The sequence below is a fragment of the Leptopilina boulardi genome, unplaced genomic scaffold (assembly GCF_019393585.1).
Source record: "Leptopilina boulardi isolate dan_hultmark-lab unplaced genomic scaffold, ZJU_Lbou_2.1 LbouV2_40, whole genome shotgun sequence".
Classification (NCBI taxonomy): domain Eukaryota; kingdom Metazoa; phylum Arthropoda; class Insecta; order Hymenoptera; family Figitidae; genus Leptopilina; species Leptopilina boulardi.
This window is the reverse complement of record NW_026137974.1, coordinates 620412-646478: the sequence shown is the minus strand read 5'-3', so window position 1 is coordinate 646478 and position 26067 is coordinate 620412. Positions and strand designations below refer to the sequence as shown.

Sequence of the window (26067 nt, the reverse complement as noted above, 5' to 3'; positions counted from 1 at the left end):
CATTATTGTACCTTTAAATGAATCGCGACCAAAAGTATTGCCAGTTGAAATATATTATTTTATCAATTATTCAGAAGATTATTATTATTATTGGATTATGTTACATATGGCGTTAAATGGTGTTTTACAAGCTTTTAGTATTATTTGTTTTGAATCTGGTTTGGCATTTCTTGCCGAGCATGCATGTTGCATTTTTAAAATAACTGGGTAATTATTTTGTTTTTAAATTAATAAATATATATAAAAAAAGAGAAAAAAAAATTGTTTTTAAAAATTTTTTTCGATTTTTTAATAATAATTTTACTATTTTTCTAAATATTTTTTTCATTACAGTATTTTAAATAATTTCTAAAAAAAAAAATCTTAATAACACTTTTGGATAAATTTTTTATTTTTCTGAATAAATAAAAAAAATTTATTTATTTATTTACTTGAAACATAAATTATTTATTTAATATAAACAAAATAATTTATTTATTTATTTAATGAGCCAACGGGCTTATAGCCCTATAGAGAATAATTTTTTTATGAAAAGTAAATAAAAAAAAATTTATTTATTTGAAACATAAATTATTTATTTATTATAACCAAAATAATCATTTTTTTTATGAAAAATAAATAAATAAAATGAAACTTTCTTTTAGTCTTAGATTACAAAATATTAATAGCAATAACAACGAAGAAAAAAATTTAAAGAAAGTCTTTTTTTGTATAGAACAACATAATCGGGCAATTGAGTTTGTATATATATATTTAAAAATATTATTATATGTTTTTTATTAATTAATTAATTTTTTTTTTCAATAATTTGCTATGAATTTAAAATAATTTTTCTAATTAGATTTTGTAACAATATTGAATCTTTCTATGGACCCTGCTTTTTATTTGCAGTGGCATTGAATTCAGTGATAATTTCCGTTTGTTTAACTCAGGTAAAAATTAAATTAAATTTATTTTAATTACTTAAAAAAAAAATGAAGTAAAGAAAAAATAAAAAAAAAGTTTTTTGTGACATTAATTAAATTTTTATAATTATTTCAGGTTGCTTTAAATCTAGATGATTTGAAACTTGTGTTAAAATATGGTTTCTTTACTGGAACATGTTTGTTTGAATTATTATTTAACAGTATTTTCTCACAAAGAATAATTAATTACAGTACTGGTCTCACAGATGTTATGTAATTTTTTTTTCAAACCAAAAAAAATTTTTATAATTCTTTATTTCAAATTTTTTTTTTATTATAATAAAGTTTTCAATAAAATTTTATGGTATTTTTTTTCCAAAAAATATAAGAAAATTAACAAAAAATATTTTTAAAAAAACATTTAGAAAATTAAAAAAGTCAAAAAAATTTTATATAATTATATTTATGGTTATTAATTATTAATTTTTTTTTATAATTAATTAATAATTAATATTCCCTAATTTTTTTTTTAATTTACAGATACGACGGTTCTTGGTATCAAATGCCAATAAAAATAAGAAAAATTTTATTACCTATTATGATGAGAAGCCGAGAACCTTGTAAATTAACTGCTGTCAAAATGTTGGATATTTCATTATCAACCACTTGTTCTGTAAGAGTGTAAAAAAAATTAAATTTTTATTTTTATTTCATTTAAAAATTAATTTAAAAAAAAATTATAAAGCTCTGTATTTTTTTATATTCAATATTTTGTTTATATTTTATTTTTTTTTTATTTCTACTATACATTTAAAAATTAATTATTATATGTACAAAAAAATTTACAAAGCTCTGTAATTAATTTTTTTTTTATGTTTTGGTGTTTATATTAATTTTAATTAATTTTTTTTTCGATAAGATTCTTAATGCATGTTTCTCATATTTTACTTTGTTGATGTCATCAACGACCTGAGGGATATTTTCAACTTATTGAAAATTATTTTATTATATTTTGTTATAGTGTATTTTATTTATAATTTAGTCGATATTTCATTTTTCATAGTAACAAATGTTAAAAAATATAATAATTTTTCTTCATAAATGTAAAAAAAAAAAATGTACGCAATAATAAAGAAATTAAAATTGAAAAATTTGTTTAAAAAATAATATTTGCAATTTTTCATATCTTGATTATAAAAATAATTCATTTTTTTTTTTTTTTTGAATAATTAATTATATACTATAGATCTTGAAGGGAGATAAGCCATAGTATTATTTACAAGGTCAAGTTTATTTTCTTCAGTGTTGTATATATATATATGTACAACATCCGGTCACACGGTGTGTGGATATATATGCAATTTTTTTTCAAATTTAAATACCGGAAGTGACAAAATAGTGCCGGCGGCCGGCTGGGAATTCAATATGGCTGTCCGCCGCCAGTCAGATTATGCAGTGCAGTAGTCTGTGTTCTTCAATCAAGTGAGAAGGTCATATTCATTTCTTTCTTTTCGTTTTATCATTTTTTTGTTTATAAAAAAAAAAAAGTTATTTTTTAAATGTCAAATTCAAAATTGATTTATAATATGAAGAAAATTGACTTTTAACAAAATTGACGTCATTGTTTTGTTTCACGAATTATAAACGTGCAACGAGAAGTGACAGGTATTTTTATTTTCATTACTTATATAGATAAATTTAATATATCGAAGAAATTATTTCTTTAATTTATCATATTTTAATCATGTTTATGGTTTTTTAAAATTATAATTATTAGTATTTTTTATTATAAAGTGATTGTCACATTATTTTCAATTTTGAGGTTATGTTTTGTAAGGAAAATTTTCCGAGCTTGTTTACTTTTGTTGTGTCAGCATGTAAATTTTATTTTTGGATATATGAATATTTGTGATTATAATATTTAATAATGTAAAAATAATAATAATAATTAATTAAATTTTTATTTAATTTATATAAAATTTTAAATTAAAATTTAATTGAAATTAATTTTATGGTATTTTTTTGCCAAAAAATATAAGAAAATTAACAAAAAATATTTTTAAAAAAACATTTTGAAAATTAAAAAAGGCAAAAAAATTTTATATAATTATATTTATGGTTATTAATTAATTTTTTCTTATAATTAATTAATAAAATTAAAATAATTATAATAAATTATTATATTTATTATTATTATTATTATTATAAATTATTATAATTAATTAATTAAAATATAATTAACAAATAACATAAAAATATTTTATTTTTTGGATAATTTTTCTTTTATTCTATTATTTATTCTATTATTTAATAATAATTATTATTAATAATAATTTAAAAATTTATTAATAAAAAATTTATTTATAAATTTTTTTATGTTATTAGGCCGAATATTTCCTCTTAATAAAAATTAATTTAATTTTAAATTATTAATATTAAATATTATAATAATCAAATACAACAAAAAATAATCATAAAATTAATTTAGATTTAAATAAAAATTAAAAGTAAAAAAATTTGCATATAATAACAAATATTATAAAAATTTAATTATCGACAAATAAATAGAACAAAAATTTCAAAATATTAATTGTAAATTCAATATAAATTCATAAAAAAAAAAATTATAGAAAGATATTGAAAAATAAAAATGTTAATAATTTAAATAATATATTAAAATGCTAATAAATAAAGAAGTATGTAAATAAATAAACTTCTACAGTTTTAACATTCAGGAAAGTAAAAATTATTACTATTTATCTAGTAAAAAATATACTTCTCTTTAATATATATTTTTTTTCAATTCATAATTAAAACAAATTAAAATTATTATAAAATACAATAATCTTCTAACAACATTCGAAAAAAATAAATTATAAAAAATGAAATTCTGAAATATGATAATTCTTGCTTATAAAGTTCGGGACAGGTTGGTGCAAGTCAGCGATGACTTTTAATATAATTTTTCAACTTTATTTATTTATTAATATTTTTTTTACTAAATTTACTATTATTTAATTTATTAAAATATTTTTTTACAATAATAAAAATTAAATAATATTTAAATACCTAAATAATAATAATAATAAATAAATACAGGCACGCTTTCCCATTAAGGTAGTGCGTTTAATTTTATGTGAAAATTTTTATTTTTTTTTTATTTCCTGTCGTTCTTTTTTCAATGCGAAATAAGAAATTAAATATAAATATTTATAATATAATTTTTCAATTAAAATTAACTTTTTAAATTAAAGAACAGAGAAGAATGGGAAATCGAATAAAGTAAGTTTTACTACTTTATAAAATAAAACCGGAACTGTCCGTAGTTTCTGCGCATTTCTGGTGATTTTTACTCCAGAAATAGTAAAATTTACTATTTCCGGAATAATTTTTCACTATTTCAGGAGTAAATTTTACTATTTTTGGAGTAAATTTTACTATTTCTGAAGTAAAAATTACCAGAAATGCGCAGAAACTGCGGACAGTTCCGGTTTTACTTTTAAAGTATAGTAAAAATTACTTTATTCGTTTTTCCATTTTTCTCCGTATTCAATAAATAATTGGGAAAATTGTTAAATGAAAAAAAAAAAAAATAGTTCACTGTATTTTCTAATTTAATTGAAGCTATATATTTGAAAATATAATTATATATAATATTTATATGTATAATACAATTTTAATATAATTTATGTACAGTAAAATCCTATATGTATATTCACAGGCAGTCAATATAGCAGGGCAGGATTTTAAAATAATGATTTTTCAATTTCTCTTTGTATCGGTAGCAAAAGAACTTGAGATACGTTTTTTTACTGTACTATTTGTTTTCTTTTTCTTTAAAATTTTCGTTCGCACAATTGGTATATCCTCTGAGCTTGACGATGAAGAATCTCCATAAGAATCGACAATTGGTTTAGTTTTTCTCTTTGACATTACTGTATTTATTGTTGTTGTATTTCCATTTTTTCGTGACTTTTTTCTTGATTCTATTTTTTGTTTTGACGGTTGTTGCGATTTCTGATTTTTTGTCATTGTAAATAATTTTAATGAATCGTCTCTAAATCTCGTGTTATTTGATGTCATTTCTGTGCGCGATGTTGAATTAACAGTATTTTGTTTGTAACGTGATCGTCTTTTCTTCGATGGTTTTAATGATGTCTCATCTTCCTGTGGTTCTTCAACACGAATATTTATGATTTGTGTTGATTTTTTGGCAGCCTTTTTTTTAAATTTTTTCGTCGATGTTTTTGGAATATAATTTAGGGCTTCCAATTTTTTTGAGCAGGATCTGTTCGAATATTAATCAAATGATTATACTGATTAGAAAAAAAAAATAAATTAAAAAAAATTTTTTTAATTACTTGAGCAATGCTTCACTATCGGTTTGATATCCTCGAGCCATATTTGATATTCCCCAACTTAGGGGACTTCTTGGAAATGATATTCCATTGTTGCCTTTATTTGTATTTTCAAAATTAACACCAGTCCAAATTTGTTGCCTCAGTGTTGTCAATTTAAATGACATATCAGGACGTCTTGGTAAGATTGGAGATAAATTTTTCAAATTTCTGAATAAAATGAAATGTGGATTAATTTTTGTTTTTTTTAGAAAATTTGACCAAAAAAAATAAAATTACCGAGAAATAGCCTGACGTGCAAGAAATCGTCTCTCGTGAATATATGAAGCATTCATGAGTTCTTCACCTAATGATAAACTACGTTGTCGAATTATTGTTGGCAGAGATAATAATTCATTTGATTCTCGTTCGAGAAATTTACTTTTTTTCTTCAGACACTTGAGGCTTTTAGAAAATTCTGTAATTGACAAAAAGATAATCAAGAAATTAAATTAGAATTAATGGGTTTGATATAAAAATAATAAATTGCCTTTTTCTTTTTCAGTTTTCATTGTCAATGAGTGAAGATAATTTTCATCCGCAGAATCCGTGAGATCACAAAGATCACTTCCGGGATCGGTGGTTGGCAAATCCATGGCAGTTTTGTTTACCTGAAAATTTAAGGAAAATTGGTAATTATAAAAACAATTATTTTTTGTATTTTTTTTTTTAAACTTTTTAGTTTTTGTTAGTACCGCTTTCTTTTCCCGCATACAAGAGTTTCTTTGATTATTTTTTCGTGATTTTCGCAATCTGCGGGTAAATCTCAGTCTATCGTCATGTGGAGATGGAGGTGGTACTGATAAAAATTGGCAATTGTCGTCACTTTCTATTTGAGTTAAATCCATTTTCTCCATTATTTCCTCTGACGAACTTTCCGATGTGTCACCCTCGGCGCTATTGGATAAAAAATAATTACTTCAGGATTTTTTCTATTTTCCCGATGAATTTTCAGTGGATATATTTTGTTAAATATTTTTAAATTATTTTGTTAATTAAAAGCACACCTTGAATAATCAGTAAGATTAATATTAGTCGGCTCATCAGCACTGGAACCCTCTTTAAGAAGTCTAGCAATAATTTTATTACGAAGTTTTTCCTAGATTTCTGAAAGTAAAAAACGAAAATTAAAAATTTTTTTGCCAAAAATTCTATCAGTTAATTTCAAATATCTTGTAAATCTCACCCAAGCAAACGGGAATGCAGTAAAGAAAGGTTAAAATAATTATTAGTTTTTAAAAATTGATTTCATTAATTAATACTAAAAATATGTTTTAGAAATATTTTTCAGAATCTCTACCTTGCTTGGATCTTCATCGGAAAAATCGAGAAGCGTCTCACAAAATGCTTTTCCAATTTGTTCATAGTCTTGAGATGAAAAATGTGTACCAGTTCGTGAACCAATTTCCGAACCTCCCATTGATGCTTCCATTGTATAACTATTTGGAACTCCCATTAACCAAACGACAACTCTTCCCGTTCCCTCTTTTCCTTTCTCAATGTGGAATTTGCAATTTTCAAAAGAGAACTAGAAAAATTATTCAAAATTACATATTTTTCTGAAATTTTATTTTAATTTTCCTTTTTCATCGCACCTTGTCTGCAGCATTTTTATGAAGCATCAAGGGAAATACTTGTTCAGTCAATTTTCCATAACAACCGGCACGTTTACTTTCGCAGCCATAAATGAAAATATTATGTTTTCGCGAATGTGAATGAAGATCACAATACATTGCAATTCCACATTCCTCCATTAATCGACGAATCATTAATTTTGTATGCCAAACTGATGGATAACTTTCGCGCATTACTGTTCGATATTGACGATTTAAATCCTTTCCCGATAATGAACATCTATTGTTGCCAACAATTACTCCATCAGGATTTAGCATTGGTACCAATTTAAAAATAAATCTCTCCCGTAATTCCTGTAATTTATTGTTTTTTTTTATTTCAGCGAAAAAGGAATTTTGGAAAACTAGAAAAGACATAAATATTTTTTTTTTTTTTGACAAATTAAACAAAAAAATTGTCAAATAAAACGAACAATTTTAAATTTTCACTGTGCTACAGAAATACTATGAAAATACGATATTTTGGATATCACAATTAGACATTGAATTATTATTATTAATTTATAAATAAAAAAGGGTTAATTTTTCAAATTAAGAATAAAAACCTTAGCTTGATTCGAGTCGCCGGTTAAAAAGTCAATGATTCCTTTCATCATCCAGCTTGAGGGGGTTTCTCCGGGATGAACACGTGCGGTAATAACGACTCCTTTTTTCTTTTTTGATTCCTCATTAAATGCAGGAGCGGTGATCGTCAAATAATAAACTCCATTTCCTGCCAGTGTTCGGCATAAGAGACGTAATTTAGTGTATCTCGTTTTTGCAGGATTCGAAGCTATTCCAGATAAATACTCCTAAAAAAAAAATTTTAATGGCAAAATTTAAAATTAATGTTATCAATTTTTTAAATTAATTTTTTTCTTTTAAAAATTTATAAACAATAATAGTAAATAAAAGTCAAAATTAATTTATATAATTTTTTTTAATTAATATACCTGTAAATCGGAATAAGTGTACGGATAACAATGAGCTAAATAAACAGTATCTTTATCGTGGGGAAAATAAATATTGAAAGTTAGTGTATGTCGATCTTTTTCCTCATCACTGAAAATTTAAATTTTAAAATTTTAACAATGGTAATTATTTTTTGTCAAATTAGATATATTATACGTACGATGAATCATTTTTGTAATATGTTATATTATCCCCACATCTTCTCCATCCAATGGAATGTAAATTTGCATCTTTGGTTGAATATATCAAAGGCTTAAGACCTTCATTATAGAGACTGGCTTCTTTACAGAAATTTACAATTGACAATCTGTTGAAAAGAATTTTTTTTGTAAATTCTATTTTTTTTCCTTAAATCGTTTTATAGAAATATTTTTGGAAATGGCATTTTTAAATTATATATTTTATCGAAAAAAAAAAAATATTTTCTCTTCTATACCTGTACATTGTTCCACTTTTAGTGTTTGAAATACGAAAATAAAACCATTGCATATGTCGTTGTGTATAAAGATCTCTTCTTAAATGCAATTGATAATAGGTGTCAGTGATTTTGATTACTTTTGCCAAATTACCCGACTCGAATCTCGATTCAAAATTCAAATCTGTAGTTATTGGTTCTTCATCGGAAGGATTTAAAATTGAGTCCATAGAATGTGACAAAACTGCACTACCTCCGAAACATGATCTGCTAAACTAATGTTCATTATTAATTATTAATTGACAATTTCTTTTTGTTTAATTAATTCTAAACTCACGTAATTTGTGGCACTTGTGGGAGAATATCGAAAAACAACTGTTCCACTTTCTTCTCCTATCAATTTTGGTTTTGGTTCTTTGCCTGAAGGTACATAATAAGGTTCCGGTGTTGCCGGTGTATATTCTATGTGACGTACACGTTCTGAAATTACCTTTAGGGAAAATAATTTTTGGATTTTTAAACAAGTTTTAGGTTTCAATAAAATAACTTAAATGAATCGGAGTACAGTAATAATTTAATTTAATTAATTTCAAAGTTGGTTATATTAAATTTCATTTTCATAATCAATTTCAATTTACCTGACACTCGGTGGGCCATCGTGCTTCCTGACTTATTCCATCGACATTGATGAGACTTGTGTCGATAATTGATTGAAACGTTTCTTTTGTCTCGCGAAATCTCACGATTCCTGGTGTTAATGAGAGCACCGACTCGATGTCCCTTCGATAATTTCCAAATTGATTTTGCAAACATTGATTCGTCAAAATACTGCCTGAAATCAGAAACGAAATTCTTTGATTACTATAGTTTAATTAATGATTTAAATCAATTTTACTGCTATTTGCATATTAATAGTGAATCCTATTTCTTTGCTGTGAGTTCTAGTTAGTCTATTAATTTGTAATTAAATTATTAATGAATTAGTAACTAATTACTAATTAATAATATTGTCATCACTAATGGATGTTAAATAATTATCCAACAGTGGTGATTAATTTTTGTCAATTAAAAAATTTCTATATAATATGAATGACGAGTGCGGGTGAATGAAAAGATTATGAATTAAAAATATTTATTTTGTTACTCGATTGTCCCATTTTTTTTTTTATCTTTTTGATGGTAAGGGAATTAGGAGATAATTTTTCTTGTAGATACAAAGCAGATATGAAAATGAGAAAATTTTGTTTTGTGATGAGAGGAAAACTTTCAAATTTGATTGTTTTTTTGAAATAATTAATTAAATTACAAATTTTTGAGAAATTAATTTGAAAATTTTATTCTCGTCTCCGCAATGAGACATATAAATTCGAATACCGATGACAATACAATACTGATAAAAATAATTCTCTAGACTATATATGAAAACAATGAGCTTGGCGATTGTGCACTAATCGATTGTGGCTCAAGGTGAATTTTCATTCAGGTCTCGTGAAAGTTGAAAGCTTTCATTGATTAAAAAACGAAAGAATAAATGGAACACTTTTAATAGTAATTGTGTCATTCGTTCAAAAAGGTTTATATTTAATTTAACTTTCATTTTCTTTTTTTTAAATTTATTTAAATTGTTTTGTTAATTCAGAAAAAAATTTCATTCATTCCAAAAGAATCATACTAAATTTAGTTTTTTTTTTATTTATATTTAAAGATTTTATTAAATTTTTTGGCAAAAAAAAAAAATTTCGATCGAATTAAATTAAAAATAAATTTAGATTTTAAAAATTTATTATCAAATAAATTTAATGAAAAATTTAATTTTCTATTTCAAATTTCACAAGTTTCCTCGAGATCTTCCACTTTGATTAGCTTCGCAAAAAGTGGGGAAAATTTATTTTCTTTTTTTATATAACAATTTCGTGGAAATTTTTCAAATGAAAATTATTTTTAAAATTAAATTACGAAGCTATTCATTTGGGAAGAACAAATTAGTGGCATTTTTTTTTTCTTTTTGTAATATTCACCAAGTCTCGGAGATTGTTCAGTTTCATCCTGGCAAAACTCTGGAGTTTTTATCTTGAGATTCCTCGTTTCATTGTTAGACAATTCTGAAAAATATTCTCAGCATTTCTACAATGTTTGTGATTTAATTTTACAAGATTTTGCAAAAAAAAAAAAAATTTAATTTAATATTTTCGTTTTTTTAAAGCATAGTTAAAATTTTGTTTTTTGTGAATTCAAGATTAAATAACTTTTAGCATATTGGGGATAATTTATTTAGTATCGAAAATAAAAATTAATATTTAAATAATTAATTAATTTAATTTAAAAAATAATTTTTTGCTATATATAAAAATTTCAATTGTTACTTTTATTGAAAAAATAAAAATTTCATAATATATTTTGGAAAAAAAGGATTTTTCAAAAGTGGAATATCTCAATAGTTGAAAAATGAAACTAAAAGCGTCGACAGTGAAAAATCGTGATAAATTTTTGCATGTACAATAAAAATAAAGAAATGAAAAAAAATTCTAATTACTCATTAAAGTCGTGATGATGAAGTTATTTGAAACTTTTGCGGGGGAAAATGTTTTAAAACTATAAAGTTTTTTGAAAGAATGAAAAAGACACGTGACGATTAATCGATAATATAGCTTCAGGTCGCTGAGTACAATGCCCGAGGTAATTTGTCAAGTTTATTAAATTAATTAAGTCAAAAAGAATTTTTTTATTATAATTTTTAAATTGAAAATTTTTTTATTAATTTTTTTTCTTACTTGAAAGTTGTTTCAATTTTCAGAAATTTACAAAAAAATAATCGAAAAGTTAATTTGTCTCAATATTTTAAAAATTTAATTTTTTAATTCATTTTTTCAATTAATTTTTTTAATTTCTAACTAAAAAGTTTTTTTAATTTAATAAATCGTAGTTTTTTTTAAAGTAAAAATTAGATCAATTTAACGATTTTTTTCTCGAAACGAAAAAAAAATTGTTTAACAAATATTTGTCTTTGTTTTTTTTAATTTTTTCAAATTATTTTCGGAACTAAAATTTTGGGGTAGAAAAAAAGAAAAATTTATAAAATTCGTTGAATTTTGAGAATATTTTTTCTATGTATTTTGTTTCTTACCGGAAATTGGTTGAATAGGAAATAGGGCAGCTTGCAATTCTCGGACTCGGCTGGTCGTGACAAAATCCATTTTTCGTCGCTAGAATGTCAAACAATTGGAACAACCTTGTCTGCATCGTACTTTCTCCAACTGGTACCTTTTTTTTAGGGTTTTTATATTGTTTTTTGACTTCCTATATTTTTGTTTAAATCAATTTCCATCTAAAAATATTGACAATTTGTTTTTCAAAATTTTCTCAAAAACGGTCGATTTTTATTATTAGAAAAAAATAAACCACATAACTTACTTGGATAATTATTATTAAAAACATATTTTTTCCAAAAAGTATCGAATTTGAATATTTGAATATTTTTTCATTAGTTTTTAATTTTTTTAATTTTTTTCTTTTTTGTCACTTTCTCACTTTTTGAAAATTGTTGAAAATTTTATTTTATTTATTAATTTAATTTTTATTTTGTTACATATTGTTTATTATTATTTATTAAATATTATTATTGTTTTGATTATTATTAACATTTATTTATTTTTTTTATTTTGTAATTTCTGTTAATTTAATTTAATAATTTCTATTTTATTTTATTTTTTTCATTTTATTTCAATTCAATTATTTTTTTTTTGTAATTCACGGAAAATTTTTAACATTATTTATGTAATTTTTTTTTTAACTTTGCCTTTATTTTTTAATTAAATTTCAATTATTTTTTAGTTGTAAAAATTTATTTTCAATTTTTTTCTGAATTTTTAAAAAAAAAATTTCTTGTTTTCTCGCGATTTGTATATTTGATTTTTTACTTTTTCTAACGCTTAGTGATGTCTAATTGAGGGTGGCGAAATTAAATTTTTTTTTTAGTTAAATACGAAACACTGAGAGGGATTTTGTAGAATTTTTCTTGACTCATCGCGGCTACATTCGTTCGTTAAACCGTGGTGCCTGGCGTTTGCCTGACAACGAAAGATGGGGGCGGAGACTTTTGGTTGCTCATTATTTATCGATATTTCAAATTCACAATATCTATTTATGAATATACATAAATATTTTATTAAAATTTTTAAAATTATTAAAAAGGAAAATTATGGAAAATTGTTCTTTTAGTTTTGAATCGTTTTTTTTTTTTTTTAATTTCCCTCGTATTATTATAAAGAGTTTTGTTTCTATTTCGAAAAAATTATTTTCATGATTTTTGAAAATTAATTTTTTTTTCTCCTGAAGATTAAAAGTAATTTTTTATAATTATTTTAATTTGGATGGTATTTTTTTTTTTTATTATTTTTACTTATCAATATTTTTTTTTTTTTTTTTAATTTGAAAATTGATGAGAAATTTAATTTTGATGAATTTTTGAAATAACATTTCTCTACATTCAACTATTTTCCTCTGGAAGTCAAATTATATGTTTGAGTTTACTTATATTGTTGCCTTGGCCGCTTGGAGAAATATTGATCAATCAACAAAATTTCGTAGAATATGAATTTTATACTTTTGAGAAATTGTCTATTTTTAAAAATTACGGATAACATAAGTGATATTTTTTTTTCTATTTCAGAAATTACCTTGGAAAAAGTAAAAAATAGTAAAATAAAATTTTAAACCAAAGAGAATTAAGAAAAATAGAAAGCAAATAAGGAACCAATAAAAATGGGTAGAACTGCAACGATTGCTGTTTGTACTCTAAATCAATGGGCCATGGATTTTGATGGGAATTCACGAAGAATTCTTCAAAGTATCCAAAGTGCAAAGGAAGCTGGTGCCACATACAGAAGTGGTCCAGAACTTGAGGTTTGGTAAGAGAAATTCCTCATTAAGAATTTAATAAGAAAAAATTTATTTTAATTAAAAAAAATTATTTTATTCTAATTTTGTAAAATTTATTTTTTCCAAAAATATTTTCAAAATTAAATTAAATTAAATTATAAATAATATAAATAATATAAATTAAAATAAATTAAATTAAATTAAATTTTCTTTATTGGAAATAATTATTCGTTTTGTGATGGAATTTTTTGTAGTCACAATTTTTTTTTTTTTTTTTCAGTGGATACAGTTGCGAGGATCATTTTTATGAATCGGACACATTGCTCCATAGTTGGGAGGTTGTGGCGACTTTTCTAAATTCTCCAATTTGTACAGATATTTTAGTCGATGTTGGAATGCCCGTTATGCATAAAAATGTCACTTACAATTGTCGTGTGGCGTTTTTAAATAAACGAATATTATTAATTAGGCCAAAAATGCTTCTTTGCGAAGATGGAAATTATCGTGAGACCAGATGGTTCTCACCATGGACAAAGGTGATATTTTAAAAAAAAAATATTATTCCTTATATTTTGTATTTTGAAATTCAAATTGAAAAATTCAACATTTTTTAATTGTATAAATAAATTCAATAGATAATATAAGTTTGAATTTAAATAATAATGCAGAATAATAATTTTTTTCTACTTTTTTTTTTAGGAGCGAACAGTTGAGGATTATTTTCTACCAAGAATGATTTCACAAATTACTGGACAAAGTGTTGTACCATTTGGCGATGCAGTGATTTCGACAAGAGACACGTGTGTTGGATTTGAAATTTGCGAGGAACTTTGGAATCCATCGAGTAATCATATTCCAATGTCCTTGGACGGAGTTGAAATAATAGCAAACGGTATAGGAGAATAAACGATTTTCTTTTTCAGAATTAATTTTTCTACAATTTTAATAAAAAAAAAATTTAGTTTAAATTAAAAAACTAAAAAATAACGAAAAATCAAATATAGAAAATTAAAAATTCATTTTAGTAAATAAAAATTTTTGGAAAATTATAAATTTAGTTTTTGCAATAAAAATAGAAATTCTAATTAAAAATTAAATTTTGTTTTAGGAAGCGGATCTTATTTTGAATTGCGTAAAGCATATGTCACTGTTGATTTAGTAAAATCGGCGACATTTAAATCAGGTGGTTGCTATATGTTTAGTAATTTACGTGGTTGTGATGGTGGTCGAATTTATTTTAGCGGTGGTTCAAGTATAACATTAAATGGAAAAATTCTCAATCGTGGAAAACAATTTACATTGGAGGAAGTCGAAGTTATTGTCGCGACCATTGACTTGGAAGATATACGGTACTTTTTGGTCTCAGTCTATAAAATTCCTTTTTTTCTTCCTTTATTTGGGAATTTATTTATTTCTTCTATCTGCGAAAATTGAAAAAAATTATTTTACCTTAGAAAAGGTAATTCTTTTCATTTTTCTAATTTTAAAATACAAAAAATCGTTTAATTTTTTTTTAATTTTAAAATTCAATTATTTTTTCTCAAAAAAAAAAAAAAAAATAGGAGCTATAGAAATAATATTCGATCGAGATCACATTGTGCAGCGAGAGCGAATCCTTATCCACGTGTGAAAATTGATTTTGCCTTGACGTCCGAGAGTCTTATTTCTGATCCACCGGATCAACCGTTGGACGCTAATTATTTAGCCGAGGAAGACGAGGATCGTTTTGATAAAATTAAATATCATACACCTGAGGAAGAAATTTCCCTTGCTCCGGCATGTTGGATGTGGGATTATCTTAGGTTTGAGAATTTAATTTTGTTAAATTCGAAATTATTATTTTTTTTTGACAAAAAATTAATTTTCCAGACGATCCTGTCAAGGAGGATTTTTCCTTCCACTTAGCGGTGGCGTCGATTCCTCGTCAACTGCTTGTATAGTTTATTCAATGTGTGATTTGATTGTGAATGCAGTCAAAAAAGGAGGTATTTAAAAAAAGTTTTTAATTTTCCATTCTTTTGTTATTAAATCGTATTTTATTTGGCAAACATTTTTTGTTAAAGATTCACAAGTTTTGTCGGATATAAGAAAAATTGTTGGCGATTTTGAATATGTGCCACAGGACGCAAAACAACTTTGCAACACACTTCTAGTCACTTGTTATATGGGCACTGAAAATTCATCAGCGGAAACAAAAAATAAAGCCGCTGAACTTGCCAGTGAAATTGGTTCCTATCATCATTCAATTGTTATTGATGTTGCAATAACAGCGATATTGGGAATATTTCAACAGGTTACAAAACTCACGCCACGATTTAAAGTTAAAGGTGGTTCGCCAAGGGAGAATTTGGCATTACAAAATATTCAGGTATTTTTTTTCTTTTCTAATTATTTCGAATAATTCTAAATTTGAATTTCTTTAATATTTTTGCATTTTTCAAAAAATAAAAGGCAAAAATTAAATTATATTCTCTAAATAAGTAAAATTTCAGATTTGCGACTTTTACGACTATTTCTTTACATTCAAAACCAGTTGTGAAGTCAGATGTTCATTACATGAACATTTTGCTTCCTCTTTACTAACAGCAAAAAAATTTGCTTCCTCGTGGAGAAAGCAAAATTTTATTGACAAAATGTGAATTTTTGATTTTTAACTTTCATTAATTCTTTAAATTCACCTCAAATGAATACTTTATATATATCGATCGATTCGTCTTGACGTAAAGAATACGATTTTATTATATGTGACGCCGAACGAGAAAAGGTACCTATCCCTGAAATAACATTAGGCTCAGTTTTCCGTGCACTATACACAGAAAACTAAGCCTAATGTTATTTCGGGGATAGGTACCTTATCACGAGCGGCGTCACATATATAACCTTAAATTTTTCTATTTAAAAATTTTTTCGATTAAAAAAAAATTTTTGGAAAAAAGACCATAAAATTTTTTTTTGGAGTATTTTTCAAAATCCTTTGGTCAGATTTGAGATAGTAATATGATAAATGAGCCTACTAAATTTTATCTAAATCCATTAAAACCTGTTAAAGTTATCCAGATCCGAATAGAGGAAGACCCTTTTTATGACCAAAAACGCATCCAAAAGCATAAAAATCGTTCGAAAAAAATTCAATTTTTCTTAGGCAGAAGATTTTATTGCATATTCTTGCACAAAATACACCGAAAAGTGTAGAAAAAAATTGACACCCAGATCCGAGTAGAGGAAGACCCTTTTTATGACCAAAAACGCATCCAAAAGCATAAAAATCTTTCGAAAAAAATTCAATTTTTCTTAGGCAGAAGATTTTATTGCATATTCTTGCACAAAATACACCGAAAAGTGTAGAAAAAAATTGACACCCAGATCCGAGTAGAGGAAGACCCTTTTTATGACCAAAAACGCATCCAAAAGCATAAAAATCTTTCGAAAAAAATTCAATTTTTCTTAGGCAGAAGATTTTATTGCATATTCTTGCACAAAATACACCGAAAAGTGTAGAAAAAAATTGACACCCAGATCCGAGTAGAGGAAGACCCTTTTTATGACCAAAAACGCATCCAAAAGCATAAAAATGTAACCAAAAAAATTCAATTTTTCTTAGGCAGAAGATTTTATTGCATATTCTTGCACAAAATACACCGAAAAGTGTAGAAAAAAATTGACACCCAGATCCGAGTAGAGGAAGACCCTTTTTATGACCAAAAACGCATCCAAAAGCATAAAAATCTTTCGAAAAAAATTCAATTTTTCTTAGGCAGAAGATTTTATTGCATATTCTTGCACAAAATACACCGAAAAGTGTAGAAAAAAATTGACACCCAGATCCGAGTAGAGGAAGACCCTTTTTATGACCAAAAACGCATCCAAAAGCATAAAAATGTAACCAAAAAAATTCAATTTTTCTTAGGCAGAAGATTTTATTGCATATTCTTGCACAAAATACACCGAAAAGTGTAGAAAAAAATTGACACCCAGATCCGAGTAGAGGAAGACCCTTTTTATGACCAAAAACGCATCCAAAAGCATAAAAATCTTTCGAAAAAAATTTAATTTTTCTTAGGCAAAAGATTTTATTGCATATTCTTGCACAAAATACACCGAAAAGTGTAGAAAAAAATTGACACCCAGATCCGAGTAGAGGAAGACCCTTTTTATGACCAAAAACGCATCCAAAAGCATAAAAATGTAACCAAAAAAATTCAATTTTTCTTAGGCAGAAGATTTTATTGCATATTCTTGCACAAAATACACCGAAAAGTGTAGAAAAAATTGACACCCAGATCCGAGTAGAGGAAGACCCTTTTTATGACCAAAAACGCATCCAAAAGCATAAAAATCTTTCGAAAATAATTCAATTTTTCTTAGGCAGAAGATTTTATTGCATATTCTTGCACAAAATACACCGAAAAGTGTAGAAAAAAATTGACACCCAGATCCGAGTAGAGGAACACCATTTTTATGACCATTGAAGCGATTTCCGTCAAAAAAAAATTTTCAAAAAAATTCATTTTTTCTTAGGCAGACAATTTTATTGCATATTCTTGCACAAAATACACCGAAAAGTGTAGAAAAAAATTGACACCCAGATCCGAGTAGAGGAAGACCCTTTTTATGACCAAAAACGCATCCAAAAGCATAAAAATCTTTCGAAAAAAATTCAATTTTTCTTAGGCAGAAGATTTTATTGCATATTCTTGCACAAAATACACCGAAAAGTGTAGAAAAAAATTGACACCCAGATCCGAGTAGAGGAAGACCCTTTTTATGACCAAAAACGCATCCAAAAGCATAAAAATCTTTCGAAAAAAATTCAATTTTTCTTAGGCAGAAGATTTTATTGCATATTCTTGCACAAAATACACCGAAAAGTGTAGAAAAAAATTGACACCCAGATCCGAGTAGAGGAAGACCCTTTTTATGACCAAAAACGCATCCAAAAGCATAAAAATGTAACCAAAAAAATTCAATTTTTCTTAGGCAGAAGATTTTATTGCATATTCTTGCACAAAATACACCGAAAAGTGTAGAAAAAAATTGACACCCAGATCCGAGTAGAGGAAGACCCTTTTTATGACCAAAAACGCATCCAAAAGCATAAAAATCTTTCGAAAAAAATTCAATTTTTCTTAGGCAGAAGATTTTATTGCATATTCTTGCACAAAATACACCGAAAAGTGTAGAAAAAAATTGACACCCAGATCCGAGTAGAGGAAGACCCTTTTTATGACCAAAAACGCATCCAAAAGCATAAAAATGTAACCAAAAAAATTCAATTTTTCTTAGGCAGAAGATTTTATTGCATATTCTTGCACAAAATACACCGAAAAGTGTAGAAAAAAATTGACACCCAGATCCGAGTAGAGGAAGACCCTTTTTATGACCAAAAACGCTTCCAAAAGCATAAAAATCTTTCGAAAAAAATTCAATTTTTCTTAGGCAGAAGATTTTATTGCATATTCTTGCACAAAATACACCGAAAAGTGTAGAAAAAATTGACACCCAGATCCGAGTAGAGGAAGACCCTTTTTATGACCATTTAAGCGATTTTCGTAAAAAAAAAATTTTCAAAAATATTCAATTTGTCTTAGGCAGACTATTTTATTGCATATTCTTGCACAAAATACACCGAAAAGTGTAGAAAAAAATTGACACCCAGATCCGAGTAGAGGAAGACCCTTTTTATGACCAAAAACGCATCCAAAAGCATAAAAATCTTTCGAAAATAATTCAATTTTTCTTAGGCAGAAGATTTTATTGCATATTCTTGCACAAAATACACCGAAAAGTGTAGAAAAAAATTGACACCCAGATCCGAGTAGAGGAACACCATTTTTATGACCATTGAAGCGATTTCCGTCAAAAAAAAATTTTCAAAAAAATTCATTTTTTCTTAGGCAGACAATTTTATTGCATATTCTTGCACAAAATACACCGAAAAGTGTAGAAAAAAATTGACACCCAGATCCGAGTAGAGGAAGACCCTTTTTATGACCAAAAACGCATCCAAAAGCATAAAAATCTTTCGAAAAAAATTCAATTTTTCTTAGGCAGAAGATTTTATTGCATATTCTTGCACAAAATACACCAAAACTTAGGCAGACATTTTATTGCATATTCTTGCACAAAATACACCGAAAGTGTAGAAAAAATTGACACCCAGATCCGAGTAGAGGAAGACCCTTTTTATGACCAAAAACGCATCCAAAAGCATAAAAATCTTTCGAAAAAAATTCAATTTTTCTTAGGCAGAAGATTTTATTGCATATTCTTGCACAAAATACACCAAAAAGTGTAGAAAAAAATTGACACCCAGATCCGAGTAGAGGAAGACCCTTTTTATGACCAAAAACGCATCCAAAAGCATAAAAATCTTTCGAAAATAATTCAATTTTTCTTAGGCTGAAGATTTTATTGCATATTCTTGCACAAAATACACCGAAAAGTGTAGAAAAAAATTGACACCCAGATCCGAGTAGAGGAAGACCCTTTTTATGACCAAAAACGCATCCAAAAGCATAAAAATCTTTCGAAAATAATTCAATTTTTCTTAGGCTGAAGATTTTATTGCATATTCTTGCACAAAATACACCGAAAAGTGTAGAAAAAAATTGACACCCAGATCCGAGTAGAGGAAGACCCTTTTTATGACCAAAAACGCATCCAAAAGCATAAAAATGTAACCAAAAAAATTCAATTTTTCTTAGGCAGAAGATTTTATTGCATATTCTTGCACAAAATACAGCGAAAAGTGTAGGAAAAAATTGACACCCAGATCCGAGTAGAGGAAGACCCTTTTTATGACCAAAAACGCATCCAAAAGCATAAAAATGTAACCAAAAAAATTCAATTTTTCTTAGGCAGAAGATTTTATTGCATATTCTTGCACAAAATACACCGAAAAGTGTAGAAAAAAATTGACACCCAGATCCGAGTAGAGGAAGACCCTTTTTATGACCAAAAACGCATCCAAAAGCATAAAAATCTTTCGAAAAAAATTCAATTTTTCTTAGGCAGAAGATTTTATTGCATATTCTTGCACAAAATACACCGAAAAGTGTAGAAAAAAATTGACACCCAGATCCGAGTAGAGGAAGACCCTTTTTATGACCAAAAACGCATCCAAAAGCATAAAAATCTTTCGAAAAAAATTCAATTTTTCTTAGGCTGAAGATTTTATTGCATATTCTTGCACAAAATACACCGAAAAGTGTAGAAAAAAATTGACACCCAGATCCGAGTAGAGGAAGACCCTTTTTATGACCAAAAACGCATCCAAAAGCATAAAAATCTTTCGAAAATAATTCAATTTTTCTTAGGCTGAAGATTTTATTGCATATTCTTGCACAAAATACACCGAAAAGTGTAGAAAAAAATTGACACCCAGATCCGAGTAGAGGAAGACCCTTTTTATGACCAAAAACGCATCCAAAAGCATAAAAATGTAACCAAAAAAATTCAATTTTTCTTAGGCAGAAGATTTTATTGCATATTCTTGCACAAAATACACCGAAAAGTGTAGAAAAAAATTGACACCCAGATCCGAGTAGAGGAAGACCCTTTTTATGACCAAAAACGCTTCCAAAAGCATAAAAATCTTTCGAAAAAAATTCAATTTTTCTTAGGCAGAAGATTTTATTGCATATTCTTGCACAAAATACACCGAAAAGTGTAGAAAAAAATTGACACCCAGATCCGAGTAGAGGAAGACTCTTTTTATGACCAAAAACGCATCCAAAAGCATAAAAATGTAACCAAAAAAATTCAATTTTTCTTAGGCAGAAGATTTCATTGCATATTCTTGCACAAAATACACCGAAAAGTGTAGAAAAAATTGACACCCAGATCCGAGTAGAGGAAGACCCTTTTTATGACCATTTAAGCGATTTTCGTAAAAAAAAAATTTTCAAAAATATTCAATTTGTCTTAGGCAGACTATTTTATTGCATATTCTTGCACAAAATACACCGAAAAGTGTAGAAAAAAATTGACACCCAGATCCGAGTAGAGGAAGACCCTTTTTATGACCAAAAACGCATCCAAAAGCATAAAAATCTTTCGAAAATAATTCAATTTTTCTTAGGCAGAAGATTTTATTGCATATTCTTGCACAAAATACACCGAAAAGTGTAGAAAAAAATTGACACCCAGATCCGAGTAGAGGAACACCATTTTTATGACCATTGAAGCGATTTCCGTCAAAAAAAAATTTTCAAAAAAATTCATTTTTTCTTAGGCAGACAATTTTATTGCATATTCTTGCACAAAATACACCGAAAAGTGTAGAAAAAAATTGACACCCAGATCCGAGTAGAGGAAGACCCTTTTTATGACCAAAAACGCATCCAAAAGCATAAAAATCTTTCGAAAAAAATTCAATTTTTCTTAGGCAGAAGATTTTATTGCATATTCTTGCACAAAATACACCGAAAAGTGTAGAAAAAAATTGACACCCAGATCCGAGTAGAGGAAGACCCTTTTTATGACCAAAAACGCATCCAAAAGCATAAAAATCTTTCGAAAATAATTCAATTTTTCTTAGGCAGAAGATTTTATTGCATATTCTTGCACAAAATACACCGAAAAGTGTAGAAAAAAATTGACACCCAGATCCGAGTAGAGGAAGACCCTTTTTATGACCAAAAACGCATCCAAAAGCATAAAAATGTAACCAAAAAAATTCAATTTTTCTTAGGCAGAAGATTTTATTGCATATTCTTGCACAAAATACACCGAAAAGTGTAGAAAAAAATTGACACCCAGATCCGAGTAGAGGAAGACCCTTTTTATGACCAAAAACGCATCCAAAAGCATAAAAATCTTTCGAAAAAAATTCAATTTGTCTTAGGCAGACTATTTTATTGCATTTTCTTGCACAAAATACACCGAAAAGTGTAGAAAAAATTGACACCCAGATCCGAGTAGAGGAAGACCCTTTTTATGACCAAAAACGCATCCAAAAGCATAAAAATGTAACCAAAAAAATTCAATTTTTCTTAGGCAGAAGATTTTATTGCATATTCTTGCACAAAATACACCGAAAAGTGTAGAAAAAAATTGACACCCAGATCCGAGTAGAGGAAGACCCTTTTTATGACCAAAAACGCATCCAAAAGCATAAAAATGTAACCAAAAAAATTCAATTTTTCTTAGGCAGAAGATTTTATTGCATATTCTTGCACAAAATACACCGAAAAGTGTAGAAAAAAATTGACACCCAGATCCGAGTAGAGGAAGACCCTTTTTATGACCAAAAACGCATCCAAAAGCATAAAAATGTAACCAAAAAAATTCAATTTTTCTTAGGCAGAAGATTTTATTGCATATTCTTGCACAAAATACACCGAAAAGTGTAGAAAAAAATTGACACCCAGATCCGAGTAGAGGAAGACCCTTTTTATGACCAAAAACGCATCCAAAAGCATAAAAATGTAACCAAAAAAATTCAATTTTTCTTAGGCAGAAGATTTTATTGCATATTCTTGCACAAAATACACCGAAAAGTGTAGAAAAAAATTGACACCCAGATCCGAGTAGAGGAAGACCCTTTTTATGACCAAAAACGCATCCAAAAGCATAAAAATCTTTCGAAAAAAATTCAATTTTTCTTAGGCAGAAGATTTTATTGCATATTCTTGCACAAAATACACCGAAAAGTGTAGAAAAAAATTGACACCCAGATCCGAGTAGAGGAAGACCCTTTTTATGACCAAAAACGCATCCAAAAGCATAAAAATCTTTCGAAAAAAATTCAATTTTTCTTAGGCAGAAGATTTTATTGCATATTCTTGCACAAAATACACCGAAAAGTGTAGAAAAAAATTGACACCCAGATCCGAGTAGAGGAAGACCCTTTTTATGACCAAAAACGCATCCAAAAGCATAAAAATGTAACCAAAAAAATTCAATTTTTCTTAGGCAGAAGATTTTATTGCATATTCTTGCACAAAATACACCGAAAAGTGTAGAAAAAAATTGACACCCAGATCCGAGTAGAGGAAGACCCTTTTTATGACCAAAAACGCATCCAAAAGCATAAAAATCTTTCGAAAAAAATTCAATTTTTCTTAGGCAGAAGATTTTATTGCATATTCTTGCACAAAATACACCGAAAAGTGTAGAAAAAAATTGACACCCAGATCCGAGTAGAGGAAGACCCTTTTTATGACCAAAAACGCATCCAAAAGCATAAAAATGTAACCAAAAAAATTCAATTTTTCTTAGGCAGAAGATTTTATTGCATATTCTTGCACAAAATACACCGAAAAGTGTAGAAAAAAATTGACACCCAGATCCGAGTAGAGGAAGACCCTTTTTATGACCAAAAACGCATCCAAAAGCATAAAAATCTTTCGAAAAAAATTCAATTTTTCTTAGGCAGAAGATTTTATTGCATATTCTTGCACAAAATACACCGAAAAGTGTAGAAAAAAATTGACACCCAGATCCGAGTAGAGGAAGACCCTTTTTATGACCAAAAACGCATCCAAAAGCATAAAAATGTAACCAAAAAAATTCAATTTTTCTTAGGCAGAAGATTTTATTGCATATTCTTGCACAAAATACACCGAAAAGTGTAGAAAAAAATTGACACCCAGATCCGAGTAGAGGAAGACCCTTTTTATGACCAAAAACGCATCCAAAAGCATAAAAATGTAACCAAAAAAATTCAATTTTTCTTAGGCAGAAGATTTTATTGCATATTCTTGCACAAAATACACCGAAAAGTGTAGAAAAAAATTGACACCCAGATCCGAGTAGAGGAAGACCCTTTTTATGACCAAAAACGCATCCAAAAGCATAAAAATGTAACCAAAAAAATTCAATTTTTCTTAGGCAGAAGATTTTATTGCATATTCTTGCACAAAATACACCGAAAAGTGTAGAAAAAAATTGACACCCAGATCCGAGTAGAGGAAGACCCTTTTTATGACCAAAAACGCATCCAAAAGCATAAAAATGTAACCAAAAAAATTCAATTTTTCTTAGGCAGAAGATTTTATTGCATATTCTTGCACAAAATACACCGAAAAGTGTAGAAAAAAATTGACACCCAGATCCGAGTAGAGGAACACCATTTTTATGACCATTGAAGCGATTTCCGTCAAAAAAAAATTTTCAAAAAAATTCAATTTTTCTTAGGCAGACAATTTTATTGCATATTCTTGCACAAAATACACCGAAAAGTGTAGAAAAAAATTGACACCCAGATCCGAGTAGAGGAAGACCCTTTTTATGACCAAAAACGCATCCAAAAGCATAAAAATCTTTCGAAAAAAATTCAATTTTTCTTAGGCAGAAGATTTTATTGCATATTCTTGCACAAAATACACCGAAAAGTGTAGAAAAAAATTGACACCCAGATCCGAGTAGAGGAAGACCCTTTTTATGACCAAAAACGCATCCAAAAGCATAAAAATGTAACCAAAAAAATTCAATTTTTCTTAGGCAGAAGATTTTATTGCATATTCTTGCACAAAATACACCGAAAAGTGTAGAAAAAAATTGACACCCAGATCCGAGTAGAGGAAGACCCTTTTTATGACCAAAAACGCATCCAAAAGCATAAAAATCTTTCGAAAAAAATTCAATTTTTCTTAGGCAGAAGATTTTATTGCATATTCTTGCACAAAATACACCGAAAAGTGTAGAAAAAAATTGACACCCAGATCCGAGTAGAGGAAGACCCTTTTTATGACCAAAAACGCATCCAAAAGCATAAAAATGTAACCAAAAAAATTCAATTTTTCTTAGGCAGAAGATTTTATTGCATATTCTTGCACAAAATACACCGAAAAGTGTAGAAAAAAATTGACACCCAGATCCGAGTAGAGGAAGACCCTTTTTATGACCAAAAACGCATCCAAAAGCATAAAAATCTTTCGAAAAAAATTCAATTTTTCTTAGGCAGAAGATTTTATTGCATATTCTTGCACAAAATACACCGAAAAGTGTAGAAAAAAATTGACACCCAGATCCGAGTAGAGGAAGACCCTTTTTATGACCAAAAACGCATCCAAAAGCATAAAAATGTAACCAAAAAAATTCAATTTTTCTTAGGCAGAAGATTTTATTGCATATTCTTGCACAAAATACACCGAAAAGTGTAGAAAAAAATTGACACCCAGATCCGAGTAGAGGAAGACCCTTTTTATGACCAAAAACGCATCCAAAAGCATAAAAATGTAACCAAAAAAATTCAATTTTTCTTAGGCAGAAGATTTTATTGCATATTCTTGCACAAAATACACCGAAAAGTGTAGAAAAAAATTGACACCCAGATCCGAGTAGAGGAAGACCCTTTTTATGACCAAAAACGCATCCAAAAGCATAAAAATCTTTCGAAAAAAATTCAATTTTTCTTAGGCAGAAGATTTTATTGCATATTCTTGCACAAAATACACCGAAAAGTGTAGAAAAAAATTGACACCCAGATCCGAGTAGAGGAAGACCCTTTTTATGACCAAAAACGCATCCAAAAGCATAAAAATCTTTCGAAAAAAATTCAATTTTTCTTAGGCAGAAGATTTTATTGCATATTCTTGCACAAAATACACCGAAAAGTGTAGAAAAAAATTGACACCCAGATCCGAGTAGAGGAAGACCCTTTTTATGACCAAAAACGCATCCAAAAGCATAAAAATGTAACCAAAAAAATTCAATTTTTCTTAGGCAGAAGATTTTATTGCATATTCTTGCACAAAATACACCGAAAAGTGTAGAAAAAAATTGACACCCAGATCCGAGTAGAGGAAGACCCTTTTTATGACCAAAAACGCATCCAAAAGCATAAAAATCTTTCGAAAAAAATTCAATTTTTCTTAGGCAGAAGATTTTATTGCATATTCTTGCACAAAATACACCGAAAAGTGTAGAAAAAAATTGACACC

The 26067-nt window shown here is 27.2% G+C and overlaps 4 protein-coding genes across 5 annotated transcripts in view; 2 read left to right on the top strand and 2 right to left on the bottom strand.

Moving 5' to 3' along the window:
• The window catches only part of LOC127289208 (uncharacterized), a 42737-nt gene extending 41171 nt beyond the window's left edge, over window positions 1-1566 (top strand). Inside the window, exon 31 of the mRNA XM_051317008.1 lies at window positions 1446-1566. The gene's annotated coding sequence lies outside the window, so the exon portion shown is untranslated. The remainder of the gene's footprint in view (window positions 1-1445) is intronic.
• Window positions 1-26067, bottom strand: part of LOC127289237 (cytochrome P450 4g15) — a 267349-nt gene that overhangs the window by 51488 nt on the left and 189794 nt on the right. The window lies entirely within an intron of this gene.
• LOC127289207 (cytosolic carboxypeptidase 2) lies at window positions 4607-9639 on the bottom strand. The gene is given in 14 exon segments (XM_051317006.1): window positions 4607-5193; window positions 5267-5720; window positions 5793-5931; window positions 5998-6199; window positions 6310-6401; window positions 6603-6830; window positions 6898-7230; window positions 7482-7727; window positions 7869-7977; window positions 8048-8194; window positions 8324-8577; window positions 8640-8792; window positions 8941-9134; window positions 9447-9639. Coding segments are annotated over 14 exon segments (3090 nt in total). The 5' UTR covers window positions 9460-9639; the 3' UTR covers window positions 4607-4667.
• The window catches only part of LOC127289236 (glutamine-dependent NAD(+) synthetase), a 47095-nt gene continuing 26835 nt past the window's right edge, over window positions 5808-26067 (top strand). Inside the window, exons 1-8 of the mRNA XM_051317045.1 lie at window positions 5808-5934; window positions 12972-13209; window positions 13461-13716; window positions 13880-14072; window positions 14289-14529; window positions 14743-14982; window positions 15050-15165; window positions 15244-15548. Coding sequence (XP_051173002.1) covers window positions 13064-13209; window positions 13461-13716; window positions 13880-14072; window positions 14289-14529; window positions 14743-14982; window positions 15050-15165; window positions 15244-15548 — 1497 coding nt within the window. The 5' untranslated portion in view covers window positions 5808-5934; window positions 12972-13063. The remainder of the gene's footprint in view (window positions 5935-12971; window positions 13210-13460; window positions 13717-13879; window positions 14073-14288; window positions 14530-14742; window positions 14983-15049; window positions 15166-15243; window positions 15549-26067) is intronic.